Source organism: Aythya fuligula, chromosome 11 (assembly GCF_009819795.1).
Source record: "Aythya fuligula isolate bAytFul2 chromosome 11, bAytFul2.pri, whole genome shotgun sequence".
In the NCBI taxonomy this organism is placed as follows: Eukaryota; Metazoa; Chordata; class Aves; order Anseriformes; family Anatidae; genus Aythya; species Aythya fuligula.
Window position 1 is genome coordinate 6,938,804 of NC_045569.1, and position 19,957 is coordinate 6,958,760.

The following is a 19,957-nucleotide window of genomic DNA, read 5'->3' on the forward strand; positions in this document are numbered from 1 at the left end:
ACAACAGAGCAAAAGAGGGAAGGACACGCTAAATAGAAGACTGAGGAAAGCACAGGACAAGCATTGGAAACATACTAGACCCAAACAGCTATCTTCATTTAAACAAGACATGCAATTTCTTGTGAAGCAAGTGATCTCTCATGTCCTCCAGAGTGCTTGGTCCAAGTGATACAGAAGGTCATTCACTACCTCAGCTGGAAGTCCTAGTGACATCTACTTCAAATTCAGCAACGCGAACTGCAAAGGCAAGCATTTCAAAATCAAAAGTTCTTCTTTAAAACCCTACTGCTTCTTAAAACTGCTTTAAACAGAAAGGAAAGCTATTTCACTGTACCTACAGTGAAATACAGTGAGAAAAAGTATCTACTCTTGAGAACTCAAACCAGAAGGTTTACAAATAGAAATGAAGTACATAACTGAAGCAAGCAGAAAACTGTAGTCAGGAATGTGTCATCAAAACTGTTTTAAGCTTCAATTCTCCATCTCAAAAATGGCACAAGGTAAACACAAAGATACATAGAATTGGAATCTACCTTCAGCTAGGATTAAAAGACAATACATACAGAACCATCCCTTAAATGCCAGACACCAAACTGAAGGAAGCAGAGGGCTGCAGATAGCTCATGAGGTACACTAATATTCCATTTTTTCCCCATATCATGACATTGACACACAGAAACCAAGAGAACAGAATGTATTTCAAAAGCAAAATCATTAAAGCCATTGCACAAATAATTGCATATAAAAATTTATTGTCAATATATATACTTTTTAACACAAGGCTTGAAATACATACAACCTAGGCTGCTAATCTCAATGTTTAAGCAGAGCTTTCTAGAATATAGGTGATATTACAGACAAAAGGTTGTACCATGTTTATTCCCATTGGACTGAACAGGATTAATAACCCTGTGCATACAGGTGCAATAAAATCACAGCTGCAGATGCTCTCCAAAAGATATCTAATGAAAAGGTACAAGTTCAGTACACATTTATAGAATCCAACAGCCCTTAACTATGGACGAAGTTCAAAAATCCAGACCTAGCTCTCATGATAGTTATACTTACAGAATAGGTCTATGCAAGAATATTACCAGTTTTACTCTGAGTTCATATCTTTAACTATTATCTACTATGAAATGAAATAATAATAAAATACAAAAATCATTCATTGATGGTTTCCAAGTGAAGTAAGATGGAAAGAACAAATTGGTGAGTTAGCACACGTAAGAGTATTTTCTCTACTTGAGAGCCAAAGACTGACAGCAAGCGTTGTTAGTTTACTGTTCACTGAACTAAAACTCATTTGATTTGCTCATATAGTCCCTGACCCAGTTACTTGTGCATAAGCCTTGTGTTACAGAATTTGTCTCAATTAAGTTCATAGGATTACTCATACCATAGTATATACAGGGAATGTTTTGAATATGTTTAAGTATCTTATTAAACTGTATTTTAAGGGTCTTCAGAAAGAAAAACTGCAACACAAAATAATACATTGGAAGCATATTTTAGCTTAATTAGATGGCACTTTTCCAGTGAAATAGCTGTACACTAAAATATTGCAAACTATTTTGATTTAAGCTTTTGGCACACAACATTCTCACAGTACAAGAGTGTACTGTTCCTCCATGGGAAGGTCTTTAAGCTACAGTGATATAACCAAAATCATATACATGCTCAAGACAGATAAACAATATTCTCCATTTTTAAAGTGCAGATTTTCATTTACAGTGTAAATGACAACATTCCAAAGTAAGCATCCCCACACACCTATTTCATTCATTAGTCATTTTTATGTTACTCCAGTGCACTATTTTTAGGATTGTGAACAGACACAGAACAACTTAGAGTAGCTAAATTGTATACACTTTCTTAATTTAAACAGAATGCTGCTTAAAATAGAAGTTTTTGTTTCAATCAGTCACTAACATAAGCACTTTAGTTAGCAAAATGCTAGAACAACAATTACTACAACCTGTTTGTAAACCTTAACCTTAGAGTGCAAATTATGTAATTTTTTTTTATCCTGATATTAAAAAGTGCAGAAAAGGTAGTTTTAGAGTAGGAAAACATTAGCTAAAAGTTGTAATTTTTAGGCTTTCATGCTTATTTTAGGTTAATTAAATCCACAGTTTTGGCAAGACACATAGGTTCTTAAAATAAAGTGTTTATGGCTGTTAATGTCAAAGGAAGACCTCAGATATTTTAGCTTTAGTTTCTGTAAAACGTTTCCATGTTGCTTTTAATCAATTTTAGGCATAAGATTGCATACCAAAGGTCAAACCCGATAAATCCAGTTATTATCAAGACAGAGTTTGTGGTTTCTTCAACTGCAGTGATGCTTGCTTCACCAGCTTCTGTTGTTTTCTTGTTGCCTGGGCTTCCACAATGGCAGAACAAATGCTCTGTAAAACAATATATTGAAAGTACAAAGATTAAAGTTTGCCACCTACAGCAAAACCTACACACACATTGGCTAATTTATGCGCCTTAAGTTAAATATACAGCTTCTGACTGACCTACATAATATTCAACATAGAAAAAGCTTCAGTGATGTTGTCAATCTGCTCAGATTTTTCAAGTAGTCACATTAATGATTTTATTCACACTTAGCTAGATAAACCTTCCTCAGGAAGCACCGCAATGCAAGGGCTGCGATCTTAAACAGATAAGCAAGTGCTTTTTCCAATACTATACACTTTAAAGGCTTTCAAAGTCAGGGCATTTAAAGGTCCAGCACTATACTAGCCCAAAAAACAGGAACTACAACCTGTACTACTAACATAAAAGCAATGTAAAATATCAGTTAACATTTAAATAGCCATTTTGCATTAGATGTGATATTTGTTAACAACAACAAAAGGATGTGTTCTCTCTCTCTTCGCTTAATTTCCAAGGCCTCTCAAATAAATAGTATCAAAGGCATCTCAAATGAATATACTTGAATCAATAAATATAAGTAGAACCAAAGGCCTCTCAAATAGATACATACTGACCAAGTATATATCCCAGTGTAGTAGATGTCCTAACCAGCATGTTTCATCCTCTGTTCCTTTCATTATATATTGTTTCTACTGAAAATTTAAATACCAAGAGAACAAGGGTATTTTGAAAAAAAAAAAAGTTAATATCAGATCAAATTTAGCAGTATTTTCTGTTCTAAAAATGGATACAAAAGTAGTGAGAACCCACACCTAAAAGTTTCAGTCTGAGGTGATAGGGCTATGAAAAGAACTACGTTCAGGCCAACCAACCAACAGGTTTTCATTATCATTATCTGTAAACGTAACACAATCATTTGTGATACTTAAAGGAAGACATAAATGCCTGTGCTTTTGTAAACATTTACAACGAGAAGTGCTCACAATAAACTAGATAGATAGTTGCAATCCACTGAAGGATAAATTAGAAGAGAAGCAAATAATAAGGATACAATTAGAAACAACTGAACAAAGCAGTGTGACAACCCAAACAAACTGGTCCAACTGTTAGGAAAATCCATTTCACAACTACCTAACATCAGACTTAGGTTATGCATATGACATATCCATAATATTAACGTTCTGATATAACTCCAGTCCAAGAAAATTAATGTCACTGCCACGTATAAATGCCTCGGGGGCGGGAGGGGGCAAGTAGTTTGGATAGTCATCCTCATTTTACCTGAATAACTCCAGCATTAGGAGAAAGCTTAAGTGTTGGAAATGCTTGTGAGGGCAGTTTTGCTCCTGATTTCAGTAGAACAAACTGATTTATGTAACTATGAATATGAGAAGATTATTAAATTACGCTGGATGGACAGGCAACATGCATCAGAGTACACTTGAAGCATTTCAAACGTTTATGGATTGCTGATAACTCATGGAGACTGGGAGAAGATTCAGAAGACTAAAAAACAAGCAAACAAAACCTATGTTATTTTTATAGAGGACAGAAAGAACTAGGAAGCTACAGATCAACTTAAGTTGATCTTCCAGACATTTGTTTCATGTTTCTGTCACTAAGAGCTTCACAGAAGCCTTAAAAGAAGTGATAATTATCTGTGAAGCACACTTTTTTGTGGCTTCCTGTCAGATTCGGAGAGTTTTCTAAGTGGGATCTATGCAAAGAAGGGAGATGCAAAATTAAGAGTAAAGACTCGTGCAACTGAAAGCCACAAAAGTTAAGCACCAGTGTTGCACTTGAAGACAGAAATTTATTAACACATCCAAGCCAGCATAACAGCAAAGAAATATGTAGGTAAACAGTAAAAAATTTAAAAAGAGAACGAAACAGAAAGAAGTAATTTATTTCTCTGGTGTTGCCCACGTTTTTGTAGTTGCTGTTTGTGTTGAAAGGATTTATACTAGCGAACCAACTGCACAGTTTGGAACATATGCCAAAAGAGAAGGCTAAAAAAATCGCTTTAGACAGGTGATGGTGAATTAATAGTTATACACACTGTTCCAGTATGTAAAGAAGTGCCTTCATATGATAGCAACTTTTTTGTCCCCCGTCTAACTGGTTCTTTTATATGACTTGATCAATTTCATAGGAGGAATTTGGGCATATTCTAGTTTTGAGTTGCCATTTACTCAAGCTACCATTTCACATCTGCTTGCAAGATGTTGTGAAAGTATTTTACTCCTCTGTGGGGATTGGGAAGAATTCATCATCTCTTATAATCTGACACAAAGCTACAAGATACACAGTTACCCAGGCAGATTTTTCAGCTGCTTAAGTACCATGGAATTTATGCAAACTGTTAGTTTAGCTTGTGTGAGTTAGCTAGGAAACCCAGCCATACATAAAATAAAAACACTCAAAAATCAACCTCTCCAGCATCAACATGAGCAAACATTTGGAAATAAACAGTAGAAAATGGGCAGAGAGTGAGAAGGGGGAAGGAGTCTGTCATTCATTTCACACAGAGGCACACTTGCTGGGTTAATTCAGTCATCTTGAAATAATGAGGAGGTGGCATAATTCAGAGGTATGTTGACTCCTAGAGACTAGAATGAACTTCACCTAGCTCATTTATTATTTGAACTATTTTCTGTTAATGAGTTATATTATACAAAGCATAAGATGATGCCAGCTTTAACCTTAACTTATCATCGTATTTACTCTCTTGAATGCTTCAGATTATTTTATCTCGTTCTCCTGGTCAATCTCATTTTCAACAACAAAGTAAACAGTCCCCAGGCATAGCACACTATTCTGTAACTAGTCTGTGAATGTTACTGTTTTTTTAGACATGTTGAGTTTCAACAATTACTAATGATATCATAAGGAGAAAGAAAACAGAAGAAAGAATATACCCTTGCTGTAGATACATCTTGAAGTTGAATTGCCTTTACACATTCATGACCTCCACTGTCCTTCCTGTGGAACATCCTTTGATCCTGTTGCAGAAGGGAACAAAAATGTAGTTCAGGTGACTCACAAAACAAGATTGCAGAACCTGATACTTAAATGGCTTGAATGTCAACTTCAGTTTAGATTTCCACATGGTCTCTGTCCAACCCATCCATAGTTCTAAAAAATACAGAGCAACTCCTATCTCATAGCTCCAACGTCAGCAGTTAGAACCCTTAGGCAAATTCAAAGCATCTTTGGATCACTAAATAAGTAGTGTTAAATGAAATAAATAAATAAATAAAAGCTTTTCTTACCAGAACAGTTATTTTTAAAACACTTCCTTCATAGGTGGGACAGCATGCAAAGTCTTCAAGTAAGTAATCCCACTCGGTAGTTAAGTGACCTAAAATTTCAACCTCCTTTACATATATCACTCTCCTGTTCAGAAGAAAACAAAAGTCAATACACAGTTTCTTCCTGGGATTAGAACTTTGCCAGAAAATGAAATGAAAACCAGAAATATGCTCAAGAAGGCATTTCCTATGTGGATCAAAACTACCAATTCAGTAGCAGTAGAACAGTATTTCTTTAATATACACTCTGAGATGATAACTTTGTCCTTAGGACTCATAGTGATCCATGTTATCACACGGTATGCACAGGGCAAGTTAAATTAAAACTCACCCATCTCTCCAAATCCAAACATTTTACTAGAAATGGATACTAGAGGGTCATCAGTTAATACAAATCTCTTCCACAATGCAAGCCTCAGCAAACTGAATACTAGCTATATATTCAAACAAGTGCAAAGTAGAAATGGATCGCCTGGCAGTCCTAGTTACCTGTTACATTTGCTAATTAGCAATCCCTCTAACATTTCAAAACTCCAATGTTAGCTGTCACACTAGACCAAAACAAGGGGCAGTTTTGAATGGAATTCAACTAGAACTTTTAAACATGTCCCTTATCGCAACCGGGATAAGAACAGAAGTGCACATTTAGCTGAAGCTGCAAAAAACTAAACCACCATAAAATTATAAAAAGACATGACTACTTATCTTAAAAACCCTGTTCTGCTGCAGCATGAATTATGAAGTGTGCTAGTTGTTACAAAACAAATTTAAGTGGAATGTCTCTCAGAGTCTCATTATGGGTTAGCCCACCTCATACATTCAGGCAAGGGGGAGAAATTGGTGACATCAGGGATATGGAGAAGAAACTATGGGATCTTCTTTGTTATCTAAATGTATTTACACAGTTTTGAGTCCTCAAACTGCATCCAAGACTAGTAATAACTTACATTCTAAATACTGCCCGATGGGTTTAATATTTATGTTCATACTTGAACAAGAAAAGTTAAGACTCCACTTAAAGTATCCTTTAACTAAGGAGACTGTAAACATGCATTAGAAAAACATAGTTTTGATTACAGACACTTAACACAAGCTAATTTGAAACAACAGAAACAGAAAAAGGAGTATTTCCCTCCACTATTATGAAATGGTCACTGACCTCAGAGTCAACTAAAATTGCTTCCTGAACTAGCATCTTGTATCAACATCATTGATCATCATCTTACATTTTCCATAAAGGAAGCAAATTATCAAATGAAGAAAACCAATAAGGAAAGTAAATATGCAGACAACAGCTACCACTTTAGACTAGCCAGATGACTGATCCTGAAGCTGAAATGAAGACAAGCCCTTAGGAGGCCTTCAAAGCTAAATACCTATTGGTAACAATAAGGTTTGCCCTTCTGCCTCTTGGAAGTGCACAGTGGTATCGGTAGGTCTCTTTTTCCAGCTTTCTGATGTGCAATTTCTGGAACAGAAAATGAAAACATTAGACTGCAAAAACAGAAGTCAAAGTGGTGCTTTCCATTCAAAAGCCTTTCTAAATGTCACCTAGTTGAACTGGTTCTTCAAAAGAAGGCTATCACAATGTTCTCACTCCTGAAGCTCAGTCAGTGAAAGGTCTGCTCCCTTCCCCTCAAAAGGGAGAACATGACATTGCAGTGTCATTAGGCTATTCACCTAGCTTGAATTTTCTCTTTGTGCTAATTGTTTAGTAATTCTTATTTATTTAGTATATCCTATGCTGCAGACTTGAATCAAGAGTGAACATCCTGTGACAATATCTTTTGAGAATACAACACATGGCCCAGGCTTATAGAAATAAACAACCAAGTTACACTCAATGCACCTCAAAGGTCATGCTTCTAAAGCATTGAAAAGACATACTTATTTGATATCTCAAGTATGTAAGGAAAGTAATATGAAAGTGTAAATCAAGCTACTCATCCTCTCTTTCTGTTAGTCAACTATAGCAAATGATAAACCATGAACAGAGGTTAAAAAAAGCTTCCAAACAAAACAATTAAGTGCTTCCCAGCTATTTTTAGGTTCTTCAACAATTTTTCACTAAGTATTTTCTGATTTTTTACTCTGTATATGCTATTTAACTGAAGAACAGTATTTTCTAGAACATGTCATCAGGTTTACAATATCCCATCAACTGTTTGTAACTGGAGGACCCAAAATTGGCCCAATGATCTTCAAAGTAAAAATGACCTTCGGTTTTCAGATTGCTTCTGTTATTGGGGAATTCAGCCACTGTATAAAAGTAAGAAACAACTTTACTCAAGTTGTTTCTGACAAACTCGTGAGAACATACTTGAAATGAAGGAGGAAGGAGAAAATAAAATCAGTATATTTTTAGTTATTCCCTGTAAAAAAAAAATAATAATAATTTCCTTCTTAATTTCCATAGCTGAATCTATGACTTGATTCTACATTTATCTATGGTCAACCATGCAAGCTCAAAACTCTATATAGATCAAGTAACCAAAACGGAAGGACCTTATGTCAATCCAATTTACATCAAAATCAATTAAAGAAGCTTCAACATTTACTTATATTTGCATTTTATTTTTGTATATTTAAAAGTTTAACAAATGCTTTAAAGCATCATCATACATTGCAACAGAACCCCAAAAACACCTTTAAGCTCAAAGGTGGATTCATGTTCTATAGATTAAATCAGCAGCACAATGTTTTCCTGGATTTCATCCCCAGGGATGTGATACTTTAAAAATCATTTTAATTCAGAAATTTCCAACAACCTAAAATATAGAGTCCCCATCTTCTATGAAAAAATATCACTTTCTGACTATCTTAAAAGTTTCTGATACTGTAAAACAAACATGAAAGGGAAAAATGCCACAAAAGACTGCTTATCTCAAAGTCTTTGCATCTCTTCAAATCACAGAAAGACGGCAGTATATGAATAAAAGAATATCAACTCACATTTTATAACCAAAGCATAGTCGATGCAGGTATATAAATAAATACAAATAAAGAAATACAAAAAACATCACCATCAAGACTGCAATTCAAAGGTTGAAACCCATATTCTGAATCTTTTTGTTGGATAAGCAAGAAGTGAGAAATAACCACATATTTAAATAGAGATTTATTCATAAGCTTATTCCTCTATTTAAACTCCAAGCTTTGTTGATGAAGTCTGGTTTTGTAACTTCAGAAACCATCCTGCTAGTACTTTTAAATTTTATACATAATACTTTATTAAAGTAAGAATTTCCATGAAGCTCTCTGCCTAAGCAATGCAGTAGTTGTCAGAGCTGCATCAATACTCCTGATACAAATTCAGTGTGCTATGGCAGTGTGTTTTGTAAAAAGGGGTTGGGGCACTTGATGCAAATCACTTCATGATCTGAGAACGCTGTTAAAATTTAGGCATCTTCACAAGAAGCTTTTATTTTGATGAGAATACTACAGCACTTTAAAGAAGTTTAGTTCATTTTCCCCATGGAAAAGCCATGAATTTAACGATGTATAACTATAAAAGCAAGGTGGTTGGAAAAGAAGGGATATTGAAACAACATTTTTATCTCCAAGGGAAAGTAACCTTTAATTTGATAGAAATGACCAACTGTAAATGGACCTGAGTTGAGCTATTAGTATGGCTAAAGCAGCAGGCTAGAAGCAGAGCTTTCTCAGATGAATTTCAACTGATTACTCAATTTAATAAGGTAGAAGTCACTGGCCAAATCAGAGATGACACATAATCAAGATAAAACACAGAAGTACTTAGGGGTGGTAAGAATGGTATTTGAAATTATTTTAACTGCTTAGGCAGGAAAATCATCTTAAGGTCAGTATTTGTATGGCTGACAGCAAGCATCCAGAAGCTTTGCATGCAAGAGAATACAGGAATTAAGAATCCAGACTGGTTTATATGTTAAAATTCTCCATTTCTAAATAATTCTTATTATGAATTTTATTATTTAGCTTATTTTACAGGGATAGAGGAGTGGCATACTGATGATATGGGAGATGAGAGTGGGAATTATGGTCAAACAACATGTAATGTTGGGTCAAAACTGGAATCAAAAATATACAGACCTAGCATCTATAAATTGACTTACTGACAATTAAATTTCCAAGTGTGTATAAATTATCCTTCTCGTAAATTATCTTATTCCTGTAAGACACTGTCCATCTTGTTTTGAAATTATATTAGAAAACAAAAACTTCCCAACACTAAGCTGTAGTATAAAAATCAAAATTGGTTAAAAATAAAAGCTGTTTTCAGAAAGTTGTCTTCCGAAAAGAAGTAACTATACTACTGATATAATTTATGCCTAAGAAAAATGCAAATATTAGATGTGCAGGAAATGCATAATATCCAATTTGCAGTGCTAATTGTACCACATTTTCCTTTTCGATAGACAGAAAAAATACAGCGCAACCACTCAGGAAGTGCAGCATTACTGAAAAATATCCCTAAGCAAGATCTAAGAATAATAGAAGTTAGAAACAAAAAATTCTCATTACATGAAGCAATTTGGTTTTGTTCATTATATGACACTGATGATTTCACTTAAATAGGTAAAATAATTTTCCTACTTTTTTTAAACTACTTTAAATGAAAAAGAACTATTGAACAGTAAATTCTAGAAAGGCATTAGCAGCAGAGATGTTTCTGCTTGAAGTTTTGTTTTGTGTATGATAAGCAATTAATTGGCTCCCAAGACAACTTGGTCAGCGTAGTTTGTTATTTCTGAGTTGTTGTGTTAGAAATTAAATTTATGGCATCACTTGATTTAGAAATATGTTTTAATATAAATTAATGTTAATGGTATAATAAATATTCATGTTCACATTTGACATGTAAGTATGTTAAACAGAAAAGCCCTACGATTCTGTGAATGAAAGCAGTCAACTGAGCTGGATATAATTTTTTTAACTGATAAAATTTCAAATAGAAGTAGGAGTGGTGTTTACTTGAAGTCATAAGGGTTCATTAAATGTTTAAGTGGCAGGGCTATGGAAGAAAGAAAAGTTTTTTACAGAAAGAAAAAAGAAAAGTTTTGTTAGAATCCTTATGGAAACATTTCCATATAATCTTGAATTTCTAAGCAAACATTTTCACAGAAGAAAATTCTATTCCGTATCACTACTGTAAATTTAGTGCACATATGAAAACATTGCTCTCTCCCTTCATTCACAGCCCTAGCTTTAAGAGAAAGAGAATGCTAACAAATGAATGAACTCAACATCTACCCTACCATGATTTTTCCCCAAGAGCCTTCAGTATCTGACATTCATAAAGAGCTAAGTATGCAACAGATATAAAAGAGAAATAACAACCTCTCTCTCATCTTTCTCACTTATCTAATCTTACCTTAGATATTAAGTTTCTTTTTTTTTGTTTTCTAGCCAGGACAACATGAAACACTATCTGCTACACAGAAAAGACATGAATGGTAGGGCGCGGACATGTTAAATGCAATCATGCCCTTAATCTAAATAATTAAGACAGATAAAAGACCATAAAGGAAATCAAGAGGAAACATGGAAAATGTTTACTCCTTTATTCCAGTTCTTGCTGCGTATGCCAGGAAAAAAAGAGAAAGAAGAGAAGTATTAGAAATAGACTGGGAAATAAGTATTAAAAAATCAAGAAGGAAGCAGAAATTACGCAAGTTTTAGTTTTAAAATCATTAACGAGGAAAGTAATGTTACTTTAACTCCTTAGAAAAAGATAAACATTTTCAGTTTTTAAGAAAGCGAAAGTTGAAATGCAATTCAACTGGATTCTGATTACTTAGGACTTAAAACCAACAGTTATTCAACATCCATGTTTTATCCACATCCAGACGTGGAAGCAGGCTAGTACATTTACATAATACCTGTAGCTATGACACATTAGCACTAAGAACAATATAATAAATACCAAAAGGTGGCACTTTGAGAACTCATGCAGTTGTTTGAACTGCTGATACCACCCAAAACACCACAGGAATTTCAATAATTCCATTACATGCCAATTAATTCAAGCTCTATTCATCCTATTTAATAGTTGCTTAGTTTATGAAGAAGACTTAGTGGTACTAGATTGTTTTTTTCAAGCATAACGTTTGACTTGAGTGTCAAATGCATTTTTCTTAATGCTTCCACGTATTTCAAAGCATTCTTAATCCCATCTCCCTTCAGAACAGCTTTTTTTTCTCCCTAATTTCTATAATATTTTAAGGAAACCTGTAGATTAGAGTACTTAAACTATAATGTAAGTCATACCTCAAATAAATCATAACCCTCCGCTTCCACCCTGTTGTATGGCCGGATAATGCCATCTTCGTGAATGAGACGTGGAGGGCGGAGATTAGATACTTCTTCTGTTGACTCTGCCACCCTGCCAGAGACAATGGAGCAATATTCTCATAAGCTTACTACATATTTGAGCTTTACCGTTACTGTTAACTGAGTTTCAAATGGGCAAATTTTCTCCCAGAATTTCGATGGTCGATTTTTTACAGTAAGTTTAAATGACATTTAAACATTTGAATTGTGCAGTAGACAAATTACCTCAGAAATAAGGTTTAAACGTGATCCTTTAATTATGTTTTCATAAAGGATGGTAGCGAAAGGATACAATGGGCTAGTTACTGTTTATGTGAACTGTGACACCACACGACGTATTCTGAATCAACAATTTCCAGAGATTATCATAAAATACATTCATTACCAGCTGTTAGGTAACTCTCAGTCCTATATAATCCTACTGCAAATCATCTTCAACAAATTTCTGTCCCTACTGGACCATTTAATCACCTAGTTTATGACATATGGAGAATTCTTCAAAACTTCCTCTTGACGTTTTACCTTTGAATTCCCTGGAAGGTACTGCTTGCCATATCTACAATGCCACCTGTTGGGCGGGCTACCACTCCTACAAGCCCCTTTCCAATTCCTTTAAAGAATCCAGCTGCACCTTCCTTTTTAGCCCCTTTAAAAGAAACAGGAGAAAAACGATATTTTTAATTACGTGCCAGAAACCAGTAACCACAGAATTCAACTACTACTGCTCTGAACTGCATTACAATCATTTTATCTTGAAAACAGCCCATGGAAATTGATTATCTATAGTTTGCATACTAAAAAGCTCTACAAAAGTCACACATTCCGCAGGAGCACTTAAAAATCAAACCATCTACCCGAAAACATTGTCCAAACTATTTGGAACTCTTGTGGGCTTGGTGCCATAAACTGCTCCTTGGAGAGCTTGTTCCAGTGCTTGACCACCCTCTCACTGAAGAGCTTTTTCCTAACGCCCAGCCTGAACCTCTCCTGATGCAGCTCCATGCCCTTCCCTCAGGTCCTTTTGCTGTCACCAAAGAGAAGAGCTCAGCGCCTGCCTCTCCACTCCCCTCGTGAGGGAGCTGCAGGCAGCCATGAAGCCTTCCCTCAGTCTCCTCCTCTCTGGGCTGAACAAACCAAGTGACCTCAGCTGCTCCTCATATGCCTTCCTCTCTAGACCTTCAACCATCTTTGCTGCCCTCCTTTGCATGCTCTCTAGTAGTTTTACATTCTTCTAATCTTATTACAGCCAAAACTCTATGCATTACTGTAGGTGAGGCCACACCACCACAGAGCAGAGAGGGACAATCACTTCCCTTGACCAGCTAGCAATGCTGTGCTTGATGTACCCCAGGAAATGACTGTCCCTTTTGGCTGCCAGGTCACTCTGTTGACTCATACTCAACTTAACATGAACCAAAACCTCTACATTCCTTTCTGTGGTGCTGCTCTCCAAGCTCTCATCCCCCAGATGGTAGATATATCCAGGGTAGCCCCATTACTCATATAGAATCTTCCTAGTTTAGTGTCATCTGCAAACCTACTTAAAGTGCATTCATGTCCTGTGTCCAGACCACTTACATAAACCTTGAAGAGAACTGGACCTAAAATGGAGCCCTGGGGAACCCCAAGAGCATCTGGTTGCCAGCCTGACATGACCCCATTTGCTACAATCCTTTGAGCCCAAACCATCAGCCAAACTAGATTCTTCTTCACTCACATTTGGTCGTGACTGGGGATCACCAGTTTTTATAGGTCAACAATAACAATTAAATAATCCGAAGGCTCGAAATTGCACATGCATAACAGAAGTTAATTATTTCTACTTCAGAACTCCGTGTTTCTGGTAATACATAACTTTGGAAGAGCTAAGAGTGTTTAGAAAGCCCATGTGTTCATCCACCAGTGAGGTAAATACTAACCTCAAATTATCTGCCAACAGCCTAAAAAACACAGGTGAAATACAGCACAACAATTACCTGCCAGTATTTAAATCACTTAGATGTGGACTATGAAGTATTATTTTCTTGGTTATTTTTCATCGTCTATCATACTGATGAAGTGACAGCCTGAACAAAAACTCATACTGCTCTCAGGTACTCAACCAGAATTTTTTTTATTAATATTTCCCCAGCCTCTGGAAATATCTGTCATCTTTAATGAACATATTATTTTAGTTGTTCATTATTTCTGTAGTATCCAGAATCTGCTAGCTCAACATCTGATATACATGTGCCATGAACATTGTACGATATTGTAGGGAGAAAATGTCACAGAATCATAATTATTTAGGTTGGAAAGGCCTTCAAGACTGAGTCTAACCATCAAACTGACCTACTGAACCCCATCACTAAACTCATGTTCCCATGTCATAACATTCAAAGCTTTTTCAATTAGTGCTTCTTAAAATTATCATTTTTTTTCCAAAGAATCACAGGATCATTTTTAGTGTCTTTATTCTAACTTTAAAAAATAAACTGGGTACTACAGCAAGCCTTACAAAACATATCTAAAAGACAGTAATTCCCTAATTCATACAAAGAGCAAAAAGGTGGTAAGCAAATAAGAGCTATAAGTGTATCTGAGTAAAACATTGCATAAGGTTATATTTGAATTAGAAATATAATCTCCCTGTGCTTTACCATCACCACACTTACATTGATATTGCCTAAAATTAATAAATCCTAAAACACTGAAAGAAATCTTCAGGCAGTGCAGTGCAACCTTATCACTTACCTTCTACAGGTTTAGTGATTATGCCCGTCACACCCCCAACAACACCCTAGAACAAAGAAGATAATTAAGTTCCTGCTTAGAAATAGGAATGCTATGGTTTAACTAGGCAACCAATCGTGTCATTCTTCATTTTAAAACTTAATAATGCAGTTCAGTATTGGAAAAAAAAATCCCTTTTCACTTTAGATCCATAAGGAAATCACAGCAGAGGGGAAAAAAAGGGAACTTTCCCATTTTGAGACTCTATCGTCAATTCCCTGTGCTGGTCAAAAAAGCTACATTACATCAAACTCTTAAGTTGATGAACGATATTGAGGATGTTGAGTCTCCTATAAACTGACTTCCCATTTTTGTCTTCTGTTTAGTTTGTGAACTGATAAATCCAAATAAGACATTATCAAACTCTCATGTTTAAAAATCATATGCAATGATTACAACATGTTGGCACATAATACACTCAACTTCAAATTCATACCCGCAACAAGCCTTTTCCTCCTTTGGCCAGGCTGTCACCAAAGTCTTTTGGCTGACGACCCATTTCCTCCCTCCGTTTCTGCTGATATTCTTTATCCATAGTAATGGCAGCTAAGCCTTTCCCAACAGAGCCAGTGATCCTAGACACCACCCCTGCTGCACCACCTAGTGGAACAGATCACAAAATAAATTTAACAGCAGAAAACATACAACAAGCCACAAGGCTCAGAGATTTCATTTTGTATTGAATTTAGATATTACTAATTTATGCAGACTGACTACCATGTTGATCACAAAAAGAAATTGACCTGAAAATCATAAACTTAGCAAAAGGTGACTCTTGTATCAGCTCAGTATATATTACGTATCATAGTGGATGGCATCTGACTTTCTGTAATAGCTGAATAAAAAAATAAATGAACTGTAACAAGAACTGGTCCTCAGGCTTTTCCAGGTATTTTGAGACCATTATAATTTCTTTTTTTATCCATAGCATGTTACAAATTCAGTTAAACTTAGCAAGTTTCTCAGTTTGCTTCCTAATTCTACAAAATAGATTTAGATGCTGTCAAGTAAATTAGATACAAATGGTCTGTAGCATGAATACTACCACCAGTATCTGATAAATTCTTGTCTAAAAATTACCATGTAGATATTTTTAGAAACAACTTTCCTTCCCAAATAAGAAAAACAAACGCTATCCATGAGTTAACCTATTTTATTAAAAGAGTAATAATATTACCCACTGTACATTACAACATACCCACTGTGTGTCCAAGAAGACTTCTAACACCGATTACAAAGCCCTCAGCAAATTCTTCAGGTCCTTGAACAGCACCCTGGTAACAAAGCTTATGAGTAAAAGAAAACTATTTCAAGAAAGCACTAGCAGTTCCTTTAAACTGATGAGGATGAAATTGTTTGAATATGGCATTTCTCTAATGTCAACATTAAAAACACATTGCTTTCTTAACAGTGGAGAGTACAGTGACACAAAAAACTACAATCCTCCATGTATATTCCATCAGCTTACTATTCATAGATGTTTGAATAATCACAAGGTCATACCTGGAAAGGCTCATAAAAGAAAGCTTCAACTCCCTCAGACAAGCCTCTGATTAAGCCAAATGGATTTCCAAGAACATCTAACCCAAGTACAAGAACATACATCTGTTTCAGGAACTAAAAACAAGAAGAACAAAAAATCAACAAAAAATGCAAAACCAAGAACAGCTTAATTGGTTGTTACACAGTTCAATGTTAGAATTCAAGGCTCGTAAATTTTTTTGACTGACTACCCAAGCAGGGTGTTAGAGCACTCATGTGAGTATTTCTACTACAGTCAAGACTGGCTTAGGTAAAAGCTGTAGTATATCCACAGATAAACAACAGAACACTGTGGTGAAGAAATGTGTAGACAGTAAGAACACAAAAGCAACTAAATCAAAATTATTAAACAGATTTAAGAGGATTTTGTATTTACATTTCTGTCATGTGCCATCATATTCCTACTTCAGTACCATACACTTTAAAAAAAAATAGCCTTTAGAGTTATTCACCTTTTCTTTCCTATTTTCCTCATTCTATAATATAGTTACTCAAAACTTGTCACAAAGGCTTCACTAAAACTTACTTGTTCACTATAATGTCTAACAACTCTCTTCATCAGTTGGTCTCTCTTGTAGAACTGGTATTTAATTTGAAAGAAAGCCAGTCTGAAAGACAAGTATTGTGCGTTATTGAACATCACACTTCCTCACTTCCATACCTCCTGCCTTTTAAGCGGTCTATTTTTTCCTTCAGATAATCCTGAAACCATATTCCCCAGAAAAGAAGCACAAACATCTTCCCTCCATTCCTCCCTTTCCTAAAAGGCTTTACCCATTTATACTAGTGTCAGTCAGCAAAGTTTAACACAGACCTATTTATTAATGTATACTCTAGCTTTTTTTTTTTTTTTTTTTTTCCAAAATATTGAAATCATTTGAAAAATCTTTATTAGCTTACTTGAAAATAAGATCATCCACATCTGTTAGAGTAGCTCCAATACTTTTCAACAGTAAATTCAGGGAATGGATGGCTATCATTTCTTGACCCTTATCTGATGCTTCTCCACCAGAAGCCAGAGACAGGCTCAAATGCAACTGTCAAGAAACAATTAGTTAAACAAACCAGTGCTGAAACAGTGTCAAGTGTGTATTTTATTCCCTTTGAAGAAATGTACTATTTGAACAAACATGCTTGAACTCACAATGGTATTGCTTTGATAATGTATGCATTTATATGTATTTTCACATAGAGCAGTGCCAAATTGCCCTATAAAAAATAACTTTGCGTATGTTTACATGTGCAAATATAATAGAAACAAATAAAAGCAGCAGCCCCCTCCTACGTTTAACAGACAGCATGTCTAGATATTTCAGATATATTCAGATTTTATATAGCTTTTTTCAATGTTATAACCATTGATTCCTCCCACTAAGCAATAGTTAAGTGCTGTTTCTACTCTTAGACTACTAGTAAGTTTTTCAATGAGGTATTAAGCTCCAGAGAACATAAAAAAAAGAAAAAAATCACAGTTCCAAAGACACTACGAAGAACTCAATTACCCAAAAGGTTGATCTGAGCACATATTTTACTACAAGGAATTAAGAAGTCATTTATAGCCTTTTATTAACTCAAATTGTCTCTATTACATACCTTAATTGGAGAAATATGAAAAAGCTCAAAGAAGCTCAGCATTGACAAGTCTGTTAAGGAAGACTCCATTAGTTCAGTGTTAAGTGCATCTATGTCTTGCTGAATTAATTTAGACTGTTTTAATACAGAAAAAAAGAAAATGGAACAGAAGGTTATTTCATCAACATACATAATGGCAGAAATAACATAGAAATACGTATATGTTATGCATATATATATATATATATATATATATATATATATATATATATATATGAGTAAAAACCAGCAGAACGCATAATCATATCCAAATATAATAAAATTTCTAGCAACTAAAGGGCCAGCACCTCCAAAACTGGAAATGGACTAACTACTTTTGTATAAGAAAAGTAGTATTTCTTTGCCAAATCAGAATTTTAGACAGTACATCTGAAGGTAACATTTCTTAGAAAAAGAAGCTTGTGAGAATGACTCCTATGCACACTAGCGTCAAATGCAAGATGTGATCATTCTGACCAGTATCTGAATAAAAGATTTAAGTCAAAGCCGTAAAAATCACTGTCTTCTGCTCCCTAAAGACGAAAAGCAGAATACACTATGAACACACAGATTAATCAGTTGGAAGACCACTATACCCTACGCTTATTTCATCTAGCACCTGTAACACTTTCTAGCTACAGTTGAAACAACTGTGTCAAACAATTAATGAATCATTACAAGAACAAAATACAGTTATACATAACACAGTATCAGTTTCTCAAAGTTGTCCATTAAAAATACTCAACCCCAAATGTTCAACAAAAATCTCAATGTTTCACTAAGAATTATCTTTAAAAGTCCCTTTACTCACTGTTCTCGAATGCAATATTCACTGAAATATTCAGAGAAATCACATAGGTCCATAAGGATCTATTGTGGTAAAAATTGTTTTCTCCCATACATTACCCTTTGCCTTTCAGCTTCTGGATCTGTGGATGGAGTGAAAAGTTCATTAAGTGCTCCTAAAAAGCCTTGATCAATTTTCAGTGCCATTTCCTGAATAAGAACCATGAAGTATCTAAAACAGGAATAGGAACAGTGTGTATTTGTACACATTCAAATACCACATACTTTTTGTAAGTTTCGCTATATAATATGGCGTAGTAGGACTGTCTACAGTATTTACTGTATATTTATAGTTAGGAGAGCTTGCCAGCCACATGAAACTGTGTGTTGCTTTACTGTAGATTATTGCTATCTTAACACTTTGAAAATTTACCTTAAAAATACTAACCATCACCAATTACCTATTATATTTATAATTCTACATGCTCCTTTGGTTATCACTTAAACAGCATATGTATTCCTCTTAGTCAACTGCCTTTCTCCAGACGGCATATTATTAAGTATTTATTTTATTAAAATTCACCGTCCTCAAACATTTTATCAGTATAAGCTAGGTAGAAAAACTTGCATTAGTAACTATCAGTTTATTTTAATCTCACTTCATGGTGCAAGAACTCAAATGAAGACAGACATGTTAAGTACAGAACATATATTTCACAGTAAAACACAGCCTTGAGCTACATTAGAGACTGTATGAGTTGTCTGTTGTTAGAGCACCAAAAAACCCAGCACTATAAAGCAAACAGGCAGACATGCACCTCTGATGCTGTAGTAGAAGGTGCATCATTCCAATTACTTAAGAACTTTTCTACGAGTTTTTTTAACCGGGCCAGTCCTTACTTTCTAAAAGTAAGTTTATTTTAGAATGATGGTTTTTCACTAGAGACATTTAAAACTCAATTCAAGTCAAGAGTGGTTTGGATAAGTCAATTTGACCTTTAAAAATAGGGTTCACTTCTAAAAAGGTTTAAACTCTCTAAGGTAGTATTACAACACACTGCTAAACTCACTTGAATTGCAGAACTTTGCTGTATTCGTTGAATCTAGTGATGACACTGATGTCAATGAACGGTTTTGGTTCTGAATTGAAAAAAAAATATATATATGTAAGTATATATTAAAAAATTTGCCAAGCTACTACCTTCAATATTGAGTAAGGGTGCTATTATTAACAGCTT

The 19,957-nt window shown here is 34.9% G+C and overlaps 1 protein-coding gene across 1 annotated transcript in view; it reads right to left on the reverse strand.

Moving 5' to 3' along the window:
- Positions 1-1,132: 1,132 nt before the first annotated feature.
- The window catches only part of VPS13C (vacuolar protein sorting 13 homolog C), an 89,976-nt gene continuing 71,151 nt past the window's right edge, over positions 1,133-19,957 (reverse strand). The window contains 15 exon segments of the mRNA XM_032194724.1: positions 1,133-2,408; positions 5,304-5,387; positions 5,658-5,781; positions 7,073-7,164; positions 11,946-12,060; positions 12,531-12,654; positions 14,742-14,787; positions 15,217-15,380; positions 15,979-16,054; positions 16,284-16,397; positions 16,849-16,930; positions 17,223-17,359; positions 17,916-18,029; positions 18,840-18,951; positions 19,790-19,859. Coding sequence (XP_032050615.1) covers positions 2,307-2,408; positions 5,304-5,387; positions 5,658-5,781; positions 7,073-7,164; positions 11,946-12,060; positions 12,531-12,654; positions 14,742-14,787; positions 15,217-15,380; positions 15,979-16,054; positions 16,284-16,397; positions 16,849-16,930; positions 17,223-17,359; positions 17,916-18,029; positions 18,840-18,951; positions 19,790-19,859 — 1,556 coding nt within the window. The 3' untranslated portion in view covers positions 1,133-2,306.